This window comes from Tenebrio molitor, chromosome X (genome assembly GCF_963966145.1).
Source record: "Tenebrio molitor chromosome X, icTenMoli1.1, whole genome shotgun sequence".
Lineage (NCBI taxonomy): Eukaryota > Metazoa > Arthropoda > Insecta > Coleoptera > Tenebrionidae > Tenebrio > Tenebrio molitor.
In genome coordinates, this window is record NC_091055.1 from 7773834 (window position 1) to 7794840 (window position 21007).

Consider the following 21007-nt stretch of genomic DNA (forward strand, 5'->3'; position numbering starts at 1 on the left):
CAGTATTCAGAAAATTCTTAAACAGTACGAATTTCATTTCTATAAGATGTAATCCAACGAATGAATATTATGTACTTCCATTGTCGCACTGGCTTTTATCAAACTTTAACTGAATAATTAAATAGGAATTTGAAATAGCCATAACCGAATTCTTTCGAGAATTATCGTTAGATAATGAGGAAAATCATTTGAAGAATTTGTCTTTCAGCAAGATGGAGTTATACTACATTATGCCTTATAATAAGACAAATTTTAAATAACCGCTTCCCTGGACCACGAATTGAAAAGAGAAGTGCAACAGAGTGACCCGCCAAATCGCCAGATTTAAGCCCACTGAACTATGTATTTCATTTGAGGATACGGCGATACTACTAGCATTGTCTAAGTTCTACTTAGACAATGCTACTAGTTTAAGATCCCGCTGCAAGATTTCTACGTTCATCTGTTTTTTAATCAAAATACAATTTTTATAGATAATTATGAATAGAGAAATATGTTTCTGCAGGGTTGCATATCAAAATATGGCCGCAGGTATTTTTTTAATAAAAATTAAATTACATAATAATTTTTTTCCAAACAGTTTCGTTCACTTGTTTTTTACATAAATTATAATTCATTTCAAAGAGATATGTGTAAAGAACTTGAAAAGTTTGGGTTGCCATTTCTCAGTTGGCCGCAACCCCTTGGCAACCGGGTGTAAACATGTAATTATACTTCCCTGTTTAATTTATACCTTAATAACGTATCATAAATTATACATATATCAAATTAAAGCTAATTTTTTTCTCTACACGATGGAATACGGTTGCTTATGGAAAAGTGGCCGCAAATAGGGCAGGCGCGGATCCAGCCTTCAAATTAGGTTGTGGTCACAGCTGATCACAGGCACCTATAGGTAGGGTAACCTATCCACCTGTACATACGCCGCAGAACTTCAAGATATCTATACAGTGACGCGGCAAATGAATTAATAATAATAAATAAATATACAGGGTGTCTCAAAATTCGCGAATTCCGAATTCAGAGCGTTGGCGTTGTAGGGGATCACTTCGGTAGTCCAAATATGGAAATAAAAAAAAATCGGGACTCCCCTCACAAAGATACATTGGTCTGAAGGTGCACTCTTTGAACTGCGTTTTCTTCAAATACAGCCGGAAAAGTTCAGTGTTTATTATTATTTATGGGGTAGATGATTGTGGAAAATAATAACGTAACGGTACATAATACACTATTACACTAAAACAAAAGTATATAAAAGAAAGAAGATTAGAACCTAATAAAAAATAAAAGAAATTTTTTCGTATCCCATTTATACAGTTATTTACTTTTTTTTTTAATCCGCGACATAATCCATTTTATTTCAATGCGAAAACCTAAAACATTACATTAACTACTATTTATTTAAATTACGAATTCGATTTTTCTTTTCTTTTTCGCAAATATATCGATGACTCATCAATGTCATGGATTGAAACATTAAAGTATATTCGAGATTTAGTTTTTTGGGTGGACATTTTTGCAAAATGTTACATAGATTATGAAATTTTTTTGACTGACTTTTCGGTAGATTTGAGGTTTTAATTGGTAGATCGGTAGGTTTTATGCGAATTCGGTAGATCTACCGAAAATTCGGCCGTCCAAAAAGGTTGTGGTCATGACCATTTTGACCATATGGGTGTATCCGCCACTGAAATAGGGGTAACTGTTAAAGGTAGATAAGAGCGAAAGAGAGTTAGCGTACCACACCGTGCTTCAGACAAGGATGCATTGTGCGTGCTTAAAATAAAAATGACGCTATCTAATTGAGCAAAAATGACGTGAAGTTGGCAAGTGAGAAATGGCAACTCAAACTTTTCAAGTTCTTTACACATCTCTGTTTGAAATGAATTATAATTTATGTAAAAAACAAGTGAACGAAACTGTTTGAAAAAAAATAATTAATTTAATTTTAATTTAAAAATACTTGCGGCCATATTTTGATAGGTAACCCGGCAGAAACATAATTATCTATAAAAATTTTATTTTGATTAAAAAGCAGATGAACGTAGAAATCTTGCAGTGGGATCTCATACTATACGGGTGTATGCAAATCCACCAGAATCAATTTTCAATAATAATCTAGTTTCAGTTTTATTTGTCTGCCAGTTGTTGCACAACGAAAAGGTTTTGACACTGAATTTAATTAATGTTAATTTAAGATTAACATACTTAATTAATCGTTACATTTTTACCCATGACTCGCTTGTTTCTTCGTGAAATTTCAAAAATAATAATATCGCTGTATTTCTCATGAAAGTACCTACCTTTCAAATGATGTGCAACACATGATATTATCATGTTCCTACTTGAAAAAATCGACATATTTTTGCAAAATTTTCAAAAAGATGTATTTTTCGTTGGGACACTGTGTATAGAGTTGCGGCCTCGCTTCAAAATGTTTACTTTGGCGGACGTCATGGAGCAATCTCTCATCGATTTAATTTTGTCAAATTATAAAACAAAAAAAACACATTTTAATCTATTTATAACTAAATATTTCGAAAAGTAAAATAAATATATCCGCTGGGCAATATATTTTGGGCAAGATTTATGTTATTTTAAAAAACTCCCACGCATTTTCCACTCAACCGATTACCAGTGGTACCAATCGCCGGAATGTCGTCATGCGTCACTCCCCTACATTGATCACTTGTCATGTCATTTGTCATTGGTTGGTTCTTTGAAAAAATTGTAGTTACTAAGTAAACAATAAGGGTAGAACATCTTGTCATAATTAACCTTCATGAATTATAAATTATCTCAGTGAGATTTAATTACAATAAGATGAACAGAGAAGACAGAAGTAATGTAAAACACAATATCCGGACCCCAAAAAAAACTCCAATTACCGACGATTACGACATTACAAAAACCGTTTTAGGCCTAGGAATAAACGGTAAAGTTGTAGAATGTTTCTCCAAAACTACAAAGGAAAAATTTGCCTTAAAGGTAGGCATTTTTGTGCCTAAGTAGCGGTTATGTCAATGACATTTTTGTAGATACTCGTAGATAGTATCAAAGCACGAAGAGAAGTAGATTTACATTGGAGAGCGAGTGGATGTCGCCATATAGTCAATATTATCGATGTATATGAAAATAAATATAATAGCAGCACTTGTTTGCTTGTTGTTATGGAGTGGTTAGTATGTTAATGATATTTTAAAGTGAAAGTTTTGACTTGTCATGTTTTAGTATGGAGGGTGGTGAGTTGTTTCAAAGAATTCAAGATAAGCCAGATGGGGCATTTACAGAAAGAGGTGCGTGTTTTGTGTACAATGTGTAAAAATAATGACACTGTTTAAAATGTTTTTAGAAGCTGCACAAATCATGCATGAAATTTGCATTGCCGTAAAGTATCTCCATGATAATAACATTGCACATAGAGACTTAAAACCTGAAAATTTATTATATTCAAAAAAGGGTACTTATGGTGTACTTAAGTTAACAGACTTCGGATTTGCGAAAGAAACCCTGAGTAAAGACACCCTTCAGACACCATGTTACACACCGTATTATGTTGGTTTGTTGTTAAACATAATTCGCTTAAGTTACTATCTAACTTTTTTATTTTCCTAGCCCCTGAGGTTTTAGGACCTGAAAAGTACGACAAAAGCTGTGATGTTTGGTCTTTAGGTGTAATCATGTACATTTTGTAGGTAAACACATGTAGCAGATATCAAAAATTATTATTATTATTTTTTTAAGGTTGTGTGGTTTTCCGCCATTTTATAGCAACCACGGTTTAGCAATTTCACCTGGAATGAAGAATAGAATCAGAATGGGCCAGTATACATTCCCAAATCCAGAATGGCAAAATGTTAGTCAGGACGCGAAAGATCTCATCAATGGTATGCTTAATATTGATCCCGCGAAACGATTGACTATTGAACAGGTCATGAGCAATAGGTGGATTGCTGTAAGAATGAAAATTTTGTTTGTGAAAATAATTACCGAGTGTTTTTTAGCAATACACGGCTGTTCCGCAAACTCCCTTGCACACACATAAGATGCTGAAAGAAGGTGAAGATATGTGGCCTGAAGTTCAGGAAGAAATGACGCGTTCGTTAGCTACTATGAGGGTGGATTATGATCAAGTACAAATCAAAACGTTGGAAAATTCCAATAATCCTCTTTTAAACAAACGACGCAAACGCTCAGCAAATCAGGTGACGCTAAAGGAACAGTAGTAATCTGCAATAATTGGTCGTACTACAGTGCCTTTATTATTGTAGATGAGTAATATTATTATGAATATTTTGGTTTGCTTTAGTTGGCAGGCTACAAGTAATGCAAAACTTGTTAAACAAAGTCATTCATCATTGAATTTATTCAGCTTTTAATATTTTAAATTGATGTAGTATTATTTTAAATACTTTACTGTTACTAATTTATATTTGTTAATTTCTTATATTTTAATCATTGAATTTTCTTTGTAAAAATGCTTTTTAGTCAGTTTTTAAATAATCCGTCAGGTTGAATTTCTAAGTGAAAACGTAACTGCAAATTTTGTGATGTGGCTGTTGTACTTCTGTATGTTTAAAAATCATATTTTTATTTGTAATATGTGCTGCAGACGTTCATCTTTCGTTGCTCTTTATTGTTTGCATTTATTCCAGTGAAATCGCTTTTGAAAATGCAGGAATTTTGAAAAATTTGTTGATAAGTCAAAACATACTGTTCTAGTAATAATATTGTTAATGTTAGTGAAATGAATCGTTTTTGTCAGATAGATATAATTTTCTATTATAATCGTTGATATTTTAATATGGATGTAAATGTCATTCGACATTGGTTTGTGCGACCAAGGAATTATTAGGTCAAGATGGGTTGGAAAGTAACTGCCTCTAATTGTAATGTAGTTGTTATATTATTATTTTATATTCATAATGCTACTCGCTCCAGAATAGTAATTATGAGATAGACAGACAAACATTTCTAAATGACGGCACCACTTATGCAATTGTAATTTGCGGGGTATGTTTTGTTAAAATAAAGAAATCGCTTTTCGGTAACAAATGCAATTGTGTAGAAGGTGCTGTATTTTAGAAAGTTATCGTGTGCAGATGAGGTAAAAGCGTTGTAACAGTGTATTGTATGTATTATGAGGGTACTTCATTAGAAGTAATTGGCCTAAGCCAGGATGAAGTATTATAATAAAAACCAAACGGTGTACAGTAGCTCATAAACGCCTTTCGTTTTAAATGAACAATTGTTGCAGGTTACAGTTGTACCACACGGAAATATTTTTGATAAGACAAAGTTTTCATACATACTAATTACCCTAGGTGGTCAGTTTTTGTATAAATTGAAACATTTATTTGTTGGAGCCTTAATTTTTTGACAATAACAAAAAATTTACCGTTGGTTTCATTAAACCGATTAGTATGTATTGTAAACTTTACGGGTTGTTCAAAATTTGTGAAATTATGGTACTGATAATAAAATCTTGAAGTGTTGTGTTTAATTAGGTTAAGTGCTGAAACTAAGTGGGTTTTATGGCAGTATGCGAAAAACGAAAATTCCAATAAGTTTTGCTCATATTAATATTATTTGCTAATATTATTTTGTGGAAATGTATTACAATTAGATAATTACATCGTCATTTGCTGTATTTTTAATCAAAACTGAGTCTAAACAAATGTGTGCATGTTTTTACTTGGCTTTTATTTGCTGAAGATTAATAACGGATAATGTGACGTGCAACCACAAAACCCACCGTACTTTCAACTAAAAAACTTCACCTCATATTCATAATTATAGAGATAGTGTTATTAATCGATAAAATTTTAATCTTGAAAGAAATACACTTAACTCTACACACACATTGAAACATTGTAAGTCGTAATTTATAATGACCTGTTGCCAATAATAAAATATTATGTCCACAAGTGTTAAACGGTTTCGCTAGAGGGGTGTTGAGAACCCAATATTCATTGAGAACTTAATTTGATACTACGTTTATGTCGAAGGTTTCAATTGAAATTGAATTTCAGTTGATGGAAATTAGCGTCCTGTTGTTTTTAATCAATTAAAACCTGAAGTTTGAATGAGAAGCAAAAGAAAACATGAGATTATAAGAGTGCAACATACTCGTGGTAGTTTTTGGTCTGATTGATTTAATTTAATTACATCAAACCCTCGATATAAACATGGTATTAGACTTAGAAGTTCATATGTAATAAATCACTCTAGTAACATGTAACTTCAAAAAATAAATTTGACAATTATTAATTTGTGTTTTTGCCGAACTATGCCCTACCTCTGCATATTAGAAAAAATTGACATCCTTATTGATCCCATGGAAAGCTTAAAACTATATAGATATAATTATTGTTTTATAGAATTAAAATTTTTATTTTTGTAAATTAAACGTTAAAAATGACCCATCTAAGCTGAAATTTTTTTATTGATACATTGAAGACCAGTTAATACATAATTACTATTTTACACGTATTGATACTTAATGGATTTAAGAAAACAGTGCCTTGTTGATTGCAGATTTGAAAATCCCTCAACTCTGTCGTTGCTCAGATTAACTCACGGCTTCCTAGATTAATGATTAATGATATTTACAGCTTCACCAGAGGGCGCAACCGGCAAATTACTAATCCGCCCAATAACACGTGATATTTATACTTCATGGCCCAATGGCGCGTAACTTTAACCACTGACGTAACAGCTTGTGATTTTGACAGATGAGAATAATCGAAGAAATGTTCGGATTTTGTTTTCTTTGAGGCCGAGTGAAGTTGTGTACCTTTAAATTTATGTACGTTGACGCAATATTTATATTCGAATAAGAATTTTTTTCTAGAATCTAAATATAGATGTGTTGCAACTTTGTGCAAGAGGATTTAGAACTTCCATAAATAAAACAATCGGTTGTTTTGTTTAGTCTGTGTGAAAAGAAAACTAACTTTGTGGTTTTTCAGATGCCTCGCAGAAAATTTGCGAAAAACCAAAACAATCAAGAAATCGCCACCATGGATGATGCAGAGGACAAAGCGAAATCTTTCATCGAGAAATTTTTTGGAGATGTTAGTAAAATTTCAGCTACTAAACAAATTGCTTTAGGGACCAGTACAGGATGGTTAGATATCTCACATGTTAGTGTTTATAAATTAATTTTGACTTATTGAAGGGTTACTGGATTTTTGGCCATGAGAGTTGGAAAAACAGCAGCACTTGCCTTAGGTGGAGGAATTATTCTGCTTGAAATTGCTAATGAAAAAGGTTACATCAAAATCAATTGGGATAAAGTACAGAAGAACTTGGACAAAGTTACTGATACTGTTGAGGAGAAAGTATCTGGACAAGCACCAGGATGGATGGATAAGGTATTTTTAATATCTCTTGTAATATTAATAGTGCAGATTAGGGTAATTATAAAGTTTAGGTCGACAAATCTGAGGCATGCGCAAATGAAATTCCGAAAATCAGTGAATCTAAAACGGTTCAATACATACGGGTCCAGCATGAAACATCGTTTGTTTTTAGGTCGTTTAAATGTTTAAAATAAATCATTGTTGTTAAACAATTTAGTAACATCCGCGTGACATTCAATCATTTGCGCATGCGTCAGATTTGTCGACCTAAACTGTATAATTACCCAGATTAGATTTGCTTGAGAAAAGAGATTATTATTTATACCTATTTTAGGTTATGTCATTTACTCAAAAGCAGACTCCATTTACAAGTGGTTTTATTGGAGGCTTTTTAATCGGTTTGGCATCTCACTAAGATATAACACTTATCCTTTATTTTGTACTTTCCAAGACTTTTGTTATAAATTTTTGTCATTACTTTATGTTCCTCCATTAAAGAATTCCTTAAAAAGGTTTGTTATATTGTATTATAAAAGTAAACATTTTAACAGGTTGAAAGATATATGGATAGACAAGTTGATAAGGCTGAAAGTACTTTCAAAAAGAAACAAGGAGAAGCTAAGTCATGGTACTCAAGATGGATAGGAGATTCTGAATGTCAACTTAAGGAGGTTCACATTTTCTTAGTGTCATTTGTGGCTGGCATCGCGATTGGAATTGGAACTGCTTAAATATAGTATAGCAACCAAAACATGTAAGATTTAATATAGCAAAGTAACATAGAAGTTATTATTAAGTCAGTAATTAAGAAAAAAAGGATCTGAAACGTAATGATAGTTCTAAATATAACAATAATTTGAACTACTAAAACAACTTTTTTTGTTTGGCATTTTTCTGGAAACTCATTTAACATTGTAATTTGGTATAAGTTCAATTGATGTAATGGCACATGGTTATATTTAATAATGTACATTATTTTATTACATAGTTGGAATGAAACAAATGTTGAAATATTTAAGTGCCAACATTACTGAAACTTTCTTTTAAAGATCTTCCTATTTATTTGTCGTTTTGGTGATTTATTGTATTGATTTTAGGGATATTCTTTTTGAATGTATTGGCGATTGTAATAAAGTAGAGATAGTTTATCCTTACTACTGAGTATGCATCCATATGATTAATTTAATTTAAAAAAACATTGTTTGTGATTTAATAATTGTATTATTTTTTAGTAGATTTAGCAATAAAATTTTTGAACAATAAAAGTACATTAAGAACATTATCTTAATCAATAATACTTATATGTCAATAAAATTTTGAAGTACTATAGGGATCATTATTCAAAATTTAATAAAACAATGAATATTTACAGTAGTAAATATGAGATTTTTTTAACTGTTAAAAGTAATAATCAATAAATTAATCAAATCGAATAACGTGAGTCACTTCAGTTTTTTTTTTTGTGTTCATTTTAATTACATACGTTTTTCCATATTAAATTAATTCGTTTCTATATTTAAATTAAAAAAAAAATCAGTAAGTGAAGGTTATGAGTAACAGACGTTGTTTTATAAAAATATTTATTGAACACAGAACCACAAACTCTAGAACACAGCCTTTCAAAAAGACAAACATTAAACTATAAACACAAAACAACAAAAATGAGATCAAATTCAATATCAAACAAACTAACTGAAATAAGAAAACAAAACGCTGTTACCATTGAGGTAACAATTACATATCAAATACGAACTGGAAATAAGGAGTATTTTAAAAATTCTCATGTGAAAATTTCATCATACTCATTAACATCACATAATTGTCATTAACGGTACTTTAAATATGGTACAGAAAATGATTCAAGGGGATGGTATACAGCATTGTGGTTAGAAAGTAAGCCAATCCGTACAGCATCAATAACATCAGAACAAACATTTCCATGATGATAAAGTGAGAAAGACTCATTCCAATTTCAAGCCAAGATCCAATGTTAGTAATGCAATACATAAGTTCTAACAGCATCAAATCGGAAAATACCAAGACAATGCAAAACATACTTAGAGTGCTGCCTTTGCGGAAAATATTAATAGCCCGGAATACGCAACTGGTAAAAATGAAGGGAACCATAATTCTCAGGAGGATTAAACCGGTCATCTTGAAAGGGCTAAACACTGTTAGGAAGCATCGAACCCACATCGGATCAAAGGAATTCAAACTTGCAACATTTCCGGTGCCGAAAAAGCCCATGAAGATCAACACAATCTATTTTTAGTTAAGAAAAACACTACATTAGTGGTTTGTATCAAGTATTTCAATCAATATCAATAAATATTTTTAAAAAAGGATACAAAGAAGAAGGCACGACGAAAATCATCACTTGTTGGAGTCTTATCCGGTACAATCTCTTCATCAAACTTGGTTCGATAGACGGTCTGATGGCCGTAACACTTACTCTCAATCAGTAACCAAGTGTAAAGCACCATCACATAAACAATTATGAAAAGAACTTCGTAGTTGGTGGTCACCATCAAATAAAACGGAATGAAGCCCACAAAAATACTTGTCAAACGTACAATAACGTGAGTCGAAGAGCAAGGTATAATAAAGATGGGATAGACTAAAACAACATCGATCAAAAATGAAAATTTTGTTTGTCAAAAGTTTACTCACAGGCCCAAATCCATGCGAAGTATTTTAAATACGAATCCGGGGCTACGAGTTTCGTTTCAACGGAGAAAGTGTACAACGGAGTTATTTTCAATAGTGTGTGTTGCAACTTGACGATTTCGATGCGTTCCAGTTCGTAATAGGGATGCGCAATTTGTTTAATTACCAACTTTTGAATGGCCAACCACCACAAAGCGAAACCCGTGACGCTAAAACGTTTAACAGATTCGTCACCACTGGACAAATTTACGAATTTGGAAACTTACTAAGCGAACACATTGAATGTTGTTTTCATGACCGGCATAAACGGAAACACTGAGAGTGCAACGCAACTTATGATCCATGTGACTTTTTGGTGTTTAGTAGTATTCGTTTTCAAAGAATTCGAAAACAGAACGGCTCCAGCCATGAAATACATGACAATACAAAATGCTTCGCGATCATGAAATCCTTGAACCTTTAACATTTTGATAAATAATTAAGAATTCAGTTTATAAAATCAAAATATGGGAGTTGTGGGATGGCAAAAATTACTTACCAACAATCTTAGCCCGGCAACGTACAGTACAATGCTGGTTATTGTATCTCTAACGCCGAAGGTTTTTATATGTTTGGCTGCCTCCAGTATGTAAGCGTAGCGAGTGACAAGGACTTGTATCATGAAGATTGGGAAAAGGAAATACAAATAGTACATGAAAGGGAGATCTTGAACTGCAAAAATTTATGTGAGAGTTGACAGTAAAATGTGTGCAGGGTATACCTTGTAAAACGAACAAGGCGTTTAGGTAAGTTGGCACAAATAGGAATAATTGGATAAATTTAACGAAATGTGCGGAAGTCTGGTCACTGCGAACTGGCACGTTGTAAGTCGCAATGTACACAATCCAAGCAACAATACCGATTGTCATGGCAATCAAAATAGGTAACTGATAATAATTATGATAGTAGTCTGCACCTTGGATCAAATATTGAATCAACTCTTCGCATTCGTATCTCTGAAAAAAAAAACACAACTCAAACTGCAATTCTAACTGGAATAATCCCAAGTAAAATATTTGTCTTCTCCAATTTAACATTAATACACCACAAAAAAAAAAAATACTTACAAGTATATCGTGTACACCACCTTCTAGCAAATCTTGTAGATGCGCCATTTTTTTTTGAACGACCCTGTCTGTAATTCCATGATACGGTATGAAACGCATCGCGTTGGTCATTCTTCTGCGTTTCTTAACATTGAAAATTTCCAGAAATTGACGAAGATTGGCGATCATCATTTTGCTGAGATTATCAAAACTTGTGTCCATATACTCGTAGGGTAGTACACCCTAAAATGACGTAAAATACAGTATTTTATATATCACCCGGATAATATTCACTTACGAGCGAATTTATGGGAAAGTTTAAACCGATTAGACCTGAAAGTAGAGGAGCAACGTCGATTTGTTTGATGTCTTTTTGCATTTCGTCAGCTTTAATTCCTTTGCCCCAAGCAATTATGGGAATTTCAGTTTCATCAGCGGAACCCGCACCGTGTGAGCCCCAATCTGTCATTCCGTGGTCGGCGGTAAAAATATATGCTGTGGATTTGTCTGGGAAAGCTCTTTCAAACAGTTGCTCAATCTTTGGAATGTAACTGTCCACTACTTTTATATTATTCATATATTCCCTACCAAGAACGTAATGTTAATAATAAATAAATGTTATAATAAATTTAAATAAATAAAATGTCTTTTTTGGACTTAAATTTGGGAAAAAATCGATTATAGCATTATGTGATGTTTTTAGGAAAATCGCTCGATTTTATTTCGAAAACTGCCATCACCTGACGCGCAACTTATTTAAATGACGTCATTGGTTTTTGCGCAATGACGTCTTCAGCAATTTTTTTTTGATGACAATCCACACTTTTTTCTTCTTTTTCTGATAGACTTTTCTACTACCTAAACGATGAATGAAAAAAAAAGGTATCTTACATAACTTTTTCTTTTGAGAAAATGATAAATTTTACTTTAAAAATTTAATTTAATTTTTGATGTAATTTTTTTGTGTGGGTTTATTTAAAATAGAATATTTATTTTAATATACCGAACAATTTTAACGATTTTCAGCAGAGAATTCGCGATAAAATTGAACAAATAAGCCCTAACATTGTTGAGCGCAGTGTACAAAGTGAGTGTCAAATGTTGGCAGGGGACAATCTCAAATTTGTATTAAATTTTATTGTTAACCAGTTAACCTTAAATGTTTTGTTTCTTTTTTTTGTTTGAAGTTACATAATTAAGATTTTTACATTAAAAATTAAATTAAATTTCTGAAAACGTCATTTCACTCAAAAAAATTGTTATGTAAAGTGCCAATTTTTTTCATTCATCATTTAGGTGGTAGGAAGATCTATCAGAAAGTCATTTAAACAAATTACAGCTCACAGGATGGCATTTTTCAAAATAAAATCGACGTGTCCAAGCGATTTTCTTAAAAATATCATATAACGCTATTATGAATTTTGTTCCAAACTTTATGTTCACACTCTATAAATATATGTGAAAAAATTAAATACAATTGACAAACTGATGCAAAGTTTCAAGGATACTTTTTTTATAATAAATGTATTTTCAATTGAGTATAACTATAGTATAGTATGTATAGCAAGGATTAGATCAGCTTACAAAGGAGAAAAAAAGACTTATATACCCCCCGCTTTTGCATCACTCTGTACATTGTTTTTGCTTGTACATACTCAGAATCTGGTTTGTAGCCATGCCCAGCAGTATCAATTCCAAGTAAATGTAAGAAAAATATATTTCCAGGTTCCGCAAAATCAGTACAATCATCACATTTTTCTTGTTCTTCTATGAATGCCTTGACTTGTTCAAAGACCCACAGATCCAACGCGACTGTGTTGTTTTTACCAAAATCTTGTATGTTTGCATCATATGAGAAAGAATGAATATGGGAGGAATTATCTGCATAACATTTTTTAGTGTTATGTAAAATCACAATTGACAAAAAATACCTCTATTAAACATGTGAACTATATTAGGGCTTCCCCAACACCAGGCGTTGCTACTCTGATTAATTACTGAATCAAAATTAACTGGATTACCACTCCAACCTTGGAATATTGCTGCTGGATCCTCATAAATTCCTGCCAGCAATGCCACATGACCGGGGCGCGATTCAGTTGGTACTCGAGTGTGGGCAATGCCCCAGGAGGCGCGAGTCTTGCGTATTTTACTATAAAAATGTTTGTGACTGAGACGAAAACGTTTAATGTGGTTCTTACGTTAGGTACGGAGCTTTGACAGCTTGGCCTTTCCCAAAAATTTTCTCAGCTCTTAAACCGTCAGCCACGATGAAAACTACTCGTTTTGCCGGAGGGTCAAGAGTTGATTGAATCGGTGTCATGCCATGATCAATAGGGCTTGAAAAGTAGATGTCGAGCGCGGCTTTCAATATCAGAATGTGTACAAAAACACTGAACACTATCAAGGAGAATACACTACGTTTTCTGGGTCTCCGGGGATGCGACTCCATGGTGACTATCCCCCCAAAAACTGTACCCAAACAAACATATAATAATGAAAAACATATTTAAGAAAAAGTGAGGTTACGTTTTGTTTATGTTTACATTTTTGTTTCGCGCTACCGCGATAGAAGTTGCAATAATGTTTTAAATTTATACGCATGCGCGTCTACCGGGAAATTTTGAATTAAAAACAATTTTTAATAATAATTTCCAAATTCTAACATACTGACGACAGTATTCTGATTATAATAACAAATGTTAAATTATTATTCGATTAATTGTGAATATTGGTGAAACGATCTAGGAAACCATTTGTAACGCTCTGCGTCTGCGCCATCTTGGACGCGCAAATCTGAAAATTTAAAAACTCGAAATACTGGAAAATTTGTAAATAAAACCTGAATAATTTAATCAAACTTTCCTTATAATCACTCGTATTCGATTTTAAGCAACAAATTCCTGCCGATTGGCGAATTTTACACTGGATGAGAGAAGATTTGGCAAATTGATGTAATTTAACGTTTTAATACGAATTTTTCTAAAACTACACAAGCCGCATCAAAAATAACATTCACTCGTGTGAAACACATCCTAAACTACAAAATCTAGCCATTTATTTTTAATATCAACCCTTTTTACTTACATTTTCTGGATTTTTTTCTTCAACCGACGCGGAACCGAAGCTTCAAATGGTCGTAATACTAATGCCGCCTAATGGCGATTGGTTCTTTAATTTTATTAATACCAATCAATCAGGAGGGGAAATTTAAAAAACTCAAATTACACTAAAGCATTTATTTAGGATGTTTGATTATTTATATAATAAAATTAATATTTCCCACTCTATCAAAATGAAAGTATACGTAATCAATTCAAAAATATTATTATAAATATATATTTTCCTGGTAACAGTTTTTTGTGACTAATGAAAATAAAGTTCTTATGGTTTTAGAAATATATTTATCTTGTAAAAACTAAATACACTGATATAAGTATTTTTAATACTCATATAATGTTATTTCACCTAAAAATATTATTATTAATACTAGATACTAACACTTCACATAGACTTTTTAAACCAAACACTTAAAAAATTACAATTCAGTAATAACAACACAATTATAGAGCAATATTTTGTATGAAAACAGATACAACTTTCAATTTACTTAATTTTAAATCACTTAAATATTGAAAATAATGGTAACTGGAATAAAAAATATTTAAAACTATGTAATATTTGGAATATATTGATTATTTAAGTTGACGTGACGCCCTTCCGAGCTACTAATAAATTTAATACAGGATGTTTTTTAATATAACTAACTGCTTTCTTGTGGGTAACCATTGTAAAATCATAACCATTACACTGGAGAATTTTGTCGTGAATTCGCAAACCACTCTTTGATGCTGGACTTGATTCATGCACTTCAGTAACATAAATACCCTGCAACAAATTACATTTTTATAAATCTTAGTATTTTAATGAACACTCAACTCAGTCCCTAGTGCACACATTCTTGAATATTTTATATTGTTATATGTATTTGGATAAATTTAGTTTAGAAAAATAAATATGGTTCAACTGTGTCTTAATTTAAGCCAATAACAAATTATTAATCAGTGAAAGAAAATTTTTCTTCAGTTGCACGAAACAATTTTGATTTGGAAGTTATTGAAGTAACTTATTTAACAAAAATAGCAAATAGTTTAGTTTTCATAAAACCAAAAAAGGACATTTACAATTTAAAATGCTCTACTATCCTGGATTTATCAAATATTAAATTTCAAGTTAAATATTTACATATTTATCTCTATTGCAAATACACAGCTAGAAGACGTCGTAATTTTATTTGATAGGTAAAATTGTATACATCCTCACATTGTCAGTATATCCTTGGGGGCTCTTATGGAAGTCTTGGTCAATTCCTCCCCCTATTTTAAAGCCACATCGCATAGTATCCCCATCAACTTCCTTGTGCAAAGTTATCGGTATCTGGAAATAATCACCAATTAAGTCAAGAAACGATAAGACACCTGAAATGTATTTATTGATACTTAAATATGTAAATGAGTCATAAACTATATCCATATTCTTAGAAAAGTTACGCCCATGTAATAAAACAAAAAATGTATTTCTTACACTTAAACATTCCATCGCTGTTCCAGCTTGGTGTTGAAATGCCATTTTTGCGCACATTTTGACTTTTTAATTAAAAAATCTGAAAAAACTAACACAACGTTTTGAAATTTTCACAAGAACAACCTTATCGCTTCGTGTCGCAGAATAGCCAACTGTCGATTCTGACATTTGATTGGTAAATGGTAACTTTACTTTAAAAAATCACCACAGATAACCTAAAACCTACCACTATCAGGTTATGTAAACAAAATACAATGTAAGTGTTTAAATATTAGAAGTGTCGCGATAAAACATTTTTAAAGATACATTTAATCAGCACGGAACAATGGGGATATCAGAAAAGTAAATATAAATAATATAAAAAATTGCAAATAATGTCAGGGGTTTGAATTGAAAATTTTTATCTTAAGAATTAAATTCATTCTCACTGTATTTAAAAATTTTGTAGACGTAGAAGACTCAAGACTGACAAAGGCAAATATTTTTCACAGAAATTTTTAAGGTGACATTTGTTAATGAAGTTGAGGTTCTGTAACTAATGGAATATAAAAAAATCTAAATTCGCACATACAACTTTGGTGTTATTGCAGAATTGCAAATTTGTAAATTTTCAATTAAATGTATTTAGGTATATCAAATCAAAATCAAATATCAATTTACGCTGTTAATGTAAAAAACTATCTGTTTACCCAAGTGGTAGTTATGCAACCAGCAATACTAATAAAGCAGATCCTTTTTAAATGGTGTTAGTTATATACATGTTAAAACAGTTTAATATCAACAAATAGAAAGTTATTCCATTATGTGATTGCAGAACAGAATTTTTTCTTTACTCTTCATGTAATAGTCATAGTGACATACTCATATTTGACAAGGCCCACAGTCTCAATAAATAATTTAGGAATTTTGTATAAGCAAATCATTTTTAATTGTGTATAGTTTATTGAAATGTTTTTTTTTTATAAAAAGTATTAAATGTATATCAAAATATTGACTAGTTACTTCACTTATTGAAAATAGTTTAAAGAATACTTCACCATAGGCTACATTTTTCGGATGGATTCATTCCACTATTTATGGGACAGCTATAGATTCTAGCAAAATCTTCAGAATTACTAAGAGTTCCAATAACTCTGAAAAAAAAAAATTGTTGAAATATCCAATGGATACCGATAGTAAGAATGAGAATTACACTTGCGTCGCCAGATGGCATAGTCGGCTTATTCAACATTCAAAAATAAATTATATAAATTACGAAAATGACCATTGTGTTTATTACCTAAATATTCCCGGTGAGTGTACAGCAATTTTGAGTCTGCTTTTTACCGCATCGATTCTTTGTTTACCACACCATACCTGCAAAATACAATATAGCTTATGTTTACAAACTAAAACAAATAAGTTTACTTGAGCAAAATTTAAGAAAAATAGTTGTTTTCCTGTGAGGTTTATTCCAGGAAGTTGTTCATCGGCATCTGGATTGTTACTTATCCACATTTCGTAAGCCTAAAATTAAGTACCTATATAATGTACATACACGCACATGACTGTACCCGAAACGCTTGCTTCAGTCCACCATTGTCTGCAATATTTTCTCCTTGAGTAATAAAACCGTCCATATATGTATCAACATCGGGAATGATGTACGAATTGTATTGATCTGAAATTTTTCATTAAGGCGTGAAAAATAAAACGGCTCAATTTACCGATCATGCACTTTGCTCTTTGGTGGAAGTTATAAATGGAATCCTCTTTCCACCATTGCTGCAAGTTTCCGTACTGATCAAACAGTCGCCCTTTATCGTCAAACCCGTGAGTTATTTCATGCCCAATGACCACTCCAATTCCACCAAAATTCAAAGATTTCGGAAAGTGTTTGTGGTAAAATGGTGGTTGTAAAATCCCAGCCGGAAATACTGAAACCATTCTCGCAATTTCAGCGTTTAAAACCGCACAACTTACTTATTTGATTCTTGTTTCTGCTGTAGTAAGCATTGACAACTGCCGGTGCCGTGCCCCAGATGGTTTTATTTACTTCCGTTCCGATTTTTGTTTGCTCAATTCTGGTCAGATGTCGCAGAATGCTCAGCGTATTTTCAAAAAAGTAATCTGGATGGGCTTCCACGTCGTCATACCGTTCACTAAGTTCGTCTTCGTTCAAGAGAAAATTGGGATATCCGATTTTTAAGTTCATTTTATCTATTTTCATGCGAGCGTAATCTTTGGTATGATCTCCCAACCACTTGTTCTCTTTTAGAATCAATCTGAAAGCTTCCTGGAGACGTTTGGTCATCTCTAAAGTCTGAAATTTGAATTTATTTAAATAATACTTTTCACATCTACGTACAATACATACGTCGTTCTTGCTGTTTTCATCGAAATATTTTTTCACAAATAAACTTCCTAATGCCATTCCCATATTAGAATTTACTTGAGATACACAAAATTGCCACCGAGGAGGTGACTGTTCGCGTCCAAACAGGACAAAATAAAATCTGTCAAAGAATTAATAAAACCGATATTTAAAGATAAATAAAAATATGTACCTTTGTTTAGCCACCAGAAATCTGTCGTCCATGTTATTTGTTCTGTGGCGCACAAATCTCCAAATAAGATAATTTGCAATTGTTCTGCAATTATCAATTAATAAGAATAAGAATAAAAATTGTAATAATTACCGCGGGGGTGTATTATTCAAGATGTCAAATAATTTGTACAAATAATCCATGCAGTAACAAGCTATAGGTTCTTCTAAATCTACTTCTCTACCCAGCACGATATTAAAATAGTGCACCCAGTCGAACTGAGGAAAATAATTGCGAAGGGCTCCAATGCTCGTCTTGAGATACAAATCGGTGACATTTCTTCTATTTTCACTCGGAACCATTATCTAAAATTTTTCGTTGCACGATTTAAAAGAAAATTGAATTGTTTATACAGTTGCTAATTTGGTTTCGAAACTTATCAAGTCGTTGACATCTTGAAGAGCTTCCGTCAGAGGCGCCCCTAAAATCGTTGACACACTCAGTATAAATGCTTTATAAGCATCGAGATATTTTGAATAAGACGGGTCCAGAAAATAACTTCTCCCAGGTAAACCCAATGTCGTCTGATCGATCTACAAAAGGAAGAAAAGGACGTTACAAGTCTCAATATGAGCTTACGTTCGAAGCTTACCTGAATAATGTAATTTTTCGAGTTAATTATGTCGGGCCCTATCCATTCCGTTATCAAAATGTCATTATTGAATAGTTTCAAATTAGCCATCAGTTCCTCGAGACTGAAATTTGTATCGTCCCAATCTGGTTGAATGATCGGCCACCCTCCTAATTTATCGAGTAATTTTATTAACGGCCTTTGGCCCCTTTGCCCCAGCCTTTCTAAATAAATTTCATAACAGTACTGAATCGGTAATTTAAATAACTAAAATCTTACCCTCGTTCATGCAAGATTTGTAAAAAAATTTCGCTTTGACCGCCGCTTTCATCGTTCTGTTACGATTCGTCGAATTTAAGAAATAATTTTCTTCCTTTAAAACAACAACATTAGTTATTTGTTTTCACCAGAAACACACTCTACCTCTTCGATCGGTTCAGACAAGAGATTTTTCAATACAATGTCTAGATTCTCTCGCAACATTTCAAAAGTATCGTACGAAGTTCTGTCAGCTGGAATACTGTGGTACTTATTCCAGTTACCACAAGCAAACTCGTAGAAATCTTCACAGGGGTTGGCAGACTCATTCATATATTTTTTCATCGTCGATGCTTCAATTCAAACAATAATAGCGGTTGATTCAAAATAAACTTAATAAAGTACCTTGCAGATCTCTGATCTGGTGATAGTTTAATTTGCTCTTCCAGAACAAAGTACTTTCTGAAGACTTGTTAGCTGAAGCGATTGCAAATTTATTATCTCCTTCCTCAGGCTTCAGATCGTTACCGTCCTGATCAATTGGAAGCGATAACTCAAAAATTATACAATCTTAGCTAATGCGTAAATGAGTTTATGACTTACTCTCCACTGCAGAGTATTTGTTTCGAATTTTGCAAAATAATCAATATCTGTATAGTTATATATTTCTTCGTCATAATTGCTATACTAAAATTCACATAAATGTCGAACAAAATTTAGTAGGTTTAGTTGTTTTTGGATACGGCAACAATGAAGAAGAAAATTAGAAATTGATCGTTAAAAGGAAACAAAACCATTTTGGAAACTAGTTGATTATTTTCAGAGAGAAAATAGTTAATATTTAATTTTTTAAAGGATGCATTAAAATTATTTAAGTTTTTAATAAGCCGATTGAAGTCTATACTCTTTACAGTGTTAGTTGGTGAAGTCGCTTACGTTTTGTTGATCGAGCATAACTTCTCTTTTATGTCTTGGCTTAACGTTGGTGTTATTGTCCAAGATTTCTGGAACGTAGGAAGTTTTGGCGTCTTTTAAAACTTCCCGTCTGTCCTCGTCGTCTAAAATTTCGCTTTCGTCGAACTTTTTCATGGCTGAAACGGTGCGTTCAGGGTAAAATTTTTAATATACAGGGTGGTCTTACAAATGACATTTTTGTCGGCGGCGTTGGAGACTGTTGCGTAACGTGTTAAAAAAATAACAAAAATGAGAATGGGCAGTAGAATAATTGGGACAAAAACCAATCTTTTAAGTTTCGTTTGCCAGTCCCTCTCGTGTCCCACGCACCACCTAAAATATGACCATAATACGCTTGCGTGACGGTTAATTGGCGCGTGATTTAGTTAATTTTGCTTAAGAAAATTAGTACCTCACTCTTCCCGATTCTTGGTGGGCTGCGAGACGACAGGAGCAGAACTTCTTCTTTCTTTCCATGATAAGTCCAGCCTCACACAACAAAAACTACAGGAACCCGAGTGATGAATTCGACCTTATTCACTTAATAACTGGGTCATTTTGATTTAGGGAGCGAATTAGCAATGATTTAAAATTCACACTGCGCGTGTTAAAACACCGAAATTTTTGACAGTTGCTGCTTCGACAGTCTACGGTGATGCTCGAAAATTCACTACTACCCCCATAAATATGTAAGTGTGGGTATTATTCGCGTGTTTAAGCTTATGAGGCTTTTCAGACGTAATACCATACTTTAATGCTTTATTAAAATACACATGCGCAACAAAGCATAAATAAAATTGTTTACAGGAAGCTCACGTGGCCCCAACGAACGCAAGTCATGGTGGTGAAAAATTTTTTCAACAAAAGTTGAAAGTTTTCAGATGCATTTAATTCGATTTCGAAGAAATTCCAAAAAATCAATTTGACGAAAATATTATC

The 21007-nt window shown here is 32.5% G+C and overlaps 5 protein-coding genes across 10 annotated transcripts; 2 read left to right on the plus strand and 3 right to left on the minus strand.

The window, feature by feature from the left end:
- The first annotated feature begins 2674 nt into the window (after positions 1–2674).
- On the plus strand, positions 2675–6270 carry MAPk-Ak2 (MAP kinase-activated protein kinase 2). The gene is made up of 7 exons (XM_069061536.1): positions 2675–2988; positions 3039–3178; positions 3232–3296; positions 3353–3559; positions 3616–3691; positions 3745–3955; positions 4005–6270. Exons 1-7 carry the CDS (start codon positions 2824–2826, stop codon positions 4224–4226), a joined length of 1086 nt encoding a protein of 361 aa, XP_068917637.1. The 5' UTR covers positions 2675–2823; the 3' UTR covers positions 4227–6270.
- A 396-nt stretch (positions 6271–6666) lies between these two features.
- LOC138140453 (FUN14 domain-containing protein 2-like) lies at positions 6667–8691 on the plus strand. 4 transcript variants are annotated; one of them, XM_069061538.1, is made up of 5 exons: positions 6667–6808; positions 6867–6920; positions 6972–7129; positions 7181–7376; positions 7916–8691. In XM_069061538.1, exons 3-5 carry the CDS (start codon positions 6972–6974, stop codon positions 8093–8095), a joined length of 534 nt encoding a protein of 177 aa, XP_068917639.1. In that variant the 5' UTR covers positions 6667–6808; positions 6867–6920; the 3' UTR covers positions 8096–8691. The 4 variants fall into 4 exon arrangements, with proteins under 4 accessions (XP_068917639.1, XP_068917638.1, XP_068917640.1 ...); XM_069061537.1 differs by having other exon boundaries at positions 6669–6808; positions 6854–6920; XM_069061539.1 differs by lacking the exon at positions 6867–6920 and having other exon boundaries at positions 6687–6808.
- A 236-nt stretch (positions 8692–8927) lies between these two features.
- Positions 8928–14301, minus strand: LOC138140450 (GPI ethanolamine phosphate transferase 1-like). Its single transcript, XM_069061532.1, has 12 exons — positions 14204–14301; positions 13318–13588; positions 13048–13268; positions 12772–12997; positions 11415–11700; positions 11138–11359; positions 10792–11026; positions 10570–10742; positions 10298–10488; positions 10035–10240; positions 9713–9981; positions 8928–9626 (listed from the first exon to the last, which is right to left on the minus strand). The coding sequence occupies exons 2-12, from the start codon at positions 13566–13568 to the stop codon at positions 9201–9203; spliced, it is 2706 nt and encodes a 901-aa protein (XP_068917633.1). The 5' UTR covers positions 13569–13588; positions 14204–14301; the 3' UTR covers positions 8928–9200.
- A 196-nt stretch (positions 14302–14497) lies between these two features.
- LOC138140455 (tax1-binding protein 3 homolog) lies at positions 14498–15908 on the minus strand. Its single transcript, XM_069061541.1, has 3 exons — positions 15701–15908; positions 15440–15553; positions 14498–15004 (listed from the first exon to the last, which is right to left on the minus strand). The coding sequence occupies exons 1-3, from the start codon at positions 15755–15757 to the stop codon at positions 14816–14818; spliced, it is 360 nt and encodes a 119-aa protein (XP_068917642.1). The 5' UTR covers positions 15758–15908; the 3' UTR covers positions 14498–14815.
- A 714-nt stretch (positions 15909–16622) lies between these two features.
- Nep4 (Neprilysin 4) lies at positions 16623–20621 on the minus strand. 3 transcript variants are annotated; one of them, XM_069061533.1, is made up of 18 exons: positions 20481–20621; positions 20256–20401; positions 20051–20205; positions 19718–19801; positions 19520–19667; positions 19280–19467; positions 19136–19229; positions 18878–19080; positions 18639–18818; positions 18379–18590; positions 18247–18330; positions 18057–18195; positions 17663–18002; positions 17407–17616; positions 17254–17360; positions 17108–17206; positions 16980–17056; positions 16623–16833 (listed from the first exon to the last, which is right to left on the minus strand). In XM_069061533.1, the coding sequence occupies exons 1-18, from the start codon at positions 20543–20545 to the stop codon at positions 16734–16736; spliced, it is 2631 nt and encodes an 876-aa protein (XP_068917634.1). In that variant the 5' UTR covers positions 20546–20621; the 3' UTR covers positions 16623–16733. The 3 variants fall into 3 exon arrangements, with proteins under 3 accessions (XP_068917634.1, XP_068917636.1, XP_068917635.1); XM_069061535.1 differs by lacking the exon at positions 19718–19801 and having other exon boundaries at positions 19520–19646; XM_069061534.1 differs by lacking the exon at positions 19718–19801.
- Positions 20622–21007: the final 386 nt, after the last annotated feature.

Coding starts and splice junctions, on each gene's coding strand:
- MAPk-Ak2 (XM_069061536.1), top strand. CDS start 2,824: ATGAACAGAGAAGACAGAAGTAATGTAAAACACAATATCCGGACCCCA. Junction 2,989..3,038: donor AGGAAAAATTTGCCTTAAAG/GTAGGCATTTTT, acceptor ACATTTTTGTAG/ATACTCGTAGATAGTATCAA. Junction 3,956..4,004: donor TGAGCAATAGGTGGATTGCT/GTAAGAATGAAA, acceptor AGTGTTTTTTAG/CAATACACGGCTGTTCCGCA.
- LOC138140453 (XM_069061538.1), top strand. CDS start 6,972: ATGCCTCGCAGAAAATTTGCGAAAAACCAAAACAATCAAGAAATCGCC. Junction 7,130..7,180: donor TTAGGGACCAGTACAGGATG/GTTAGATATCTC, acceptor GACTTATTGAAG/GGTTACTGGATTTTTGGCCA. Junction 7,377..7,915: donor CACCAGGATGGATGGATAAG/GTATTTTTAATA, acceptor ACATTTTAACAG/GTTGAAAGATATATGGATAG.
- LOC138140450 (XM_069061532.1), bottom strand. CDS start 13,568: ATGGAGTCGCATCCCCGGAGACCCAGAAAACGTAGTGTATTCTCCTTG. Junction 11,701..12,771: donor GGCTACAAACCAGATTCTGA/GTATGTACAAGC, acceptor CGTTCTTGGTAG/GGAATATATGAATAATATAA. Junction 10,241..10,297: donor ACATTCAATGTGTTCGCTTA/GTAAGTTTCCAA, acceptor TAAACGTTTTAG/CGTCACGGGTTTCGCTTTGT.
- LOC138140455 (XM_069061541.1), bottom strand. CDS start 15,757: ATGTGCGCAAAAATGGCATTTCAACACCAAGCTGGAACAGCGATGGAA. Junction 15,554..15,700: donor CAGCGATGGAATGTTTAAGT/GTAAGAAATACA, acceptor GATTATTTCCAG/ATACCGATAACTTTGCACAA. Junction 15,005..15,439: donor CCCAAGGATATACTGACAAT/GTGAGGATGTAT, acceptor AATTTGTTGCAG/GGTATTTATGTTACTGAAGT.
- Nep4 (XM_069061533.1), bottom strand. CDS start 20,545: ATGGAAAGAAAGAAGAAGTTCTGCTCCTGTCGTCTCGCAGCCCACCAA. Junction 18,591..18,638: donor TCGAAACCAAATTAGCAACT/GTATAAACAATT, acceptor GAAAAATTTTAG/ATAATGGTTCCGAGTGAAAA. Junction 18,196..18,246: donor TTTCTGGTGGCTAAACAAAG/GTACATATTTTT, acceptor ATTCTTTGACAG/ATTTTATTTTGTCCTGTTTG.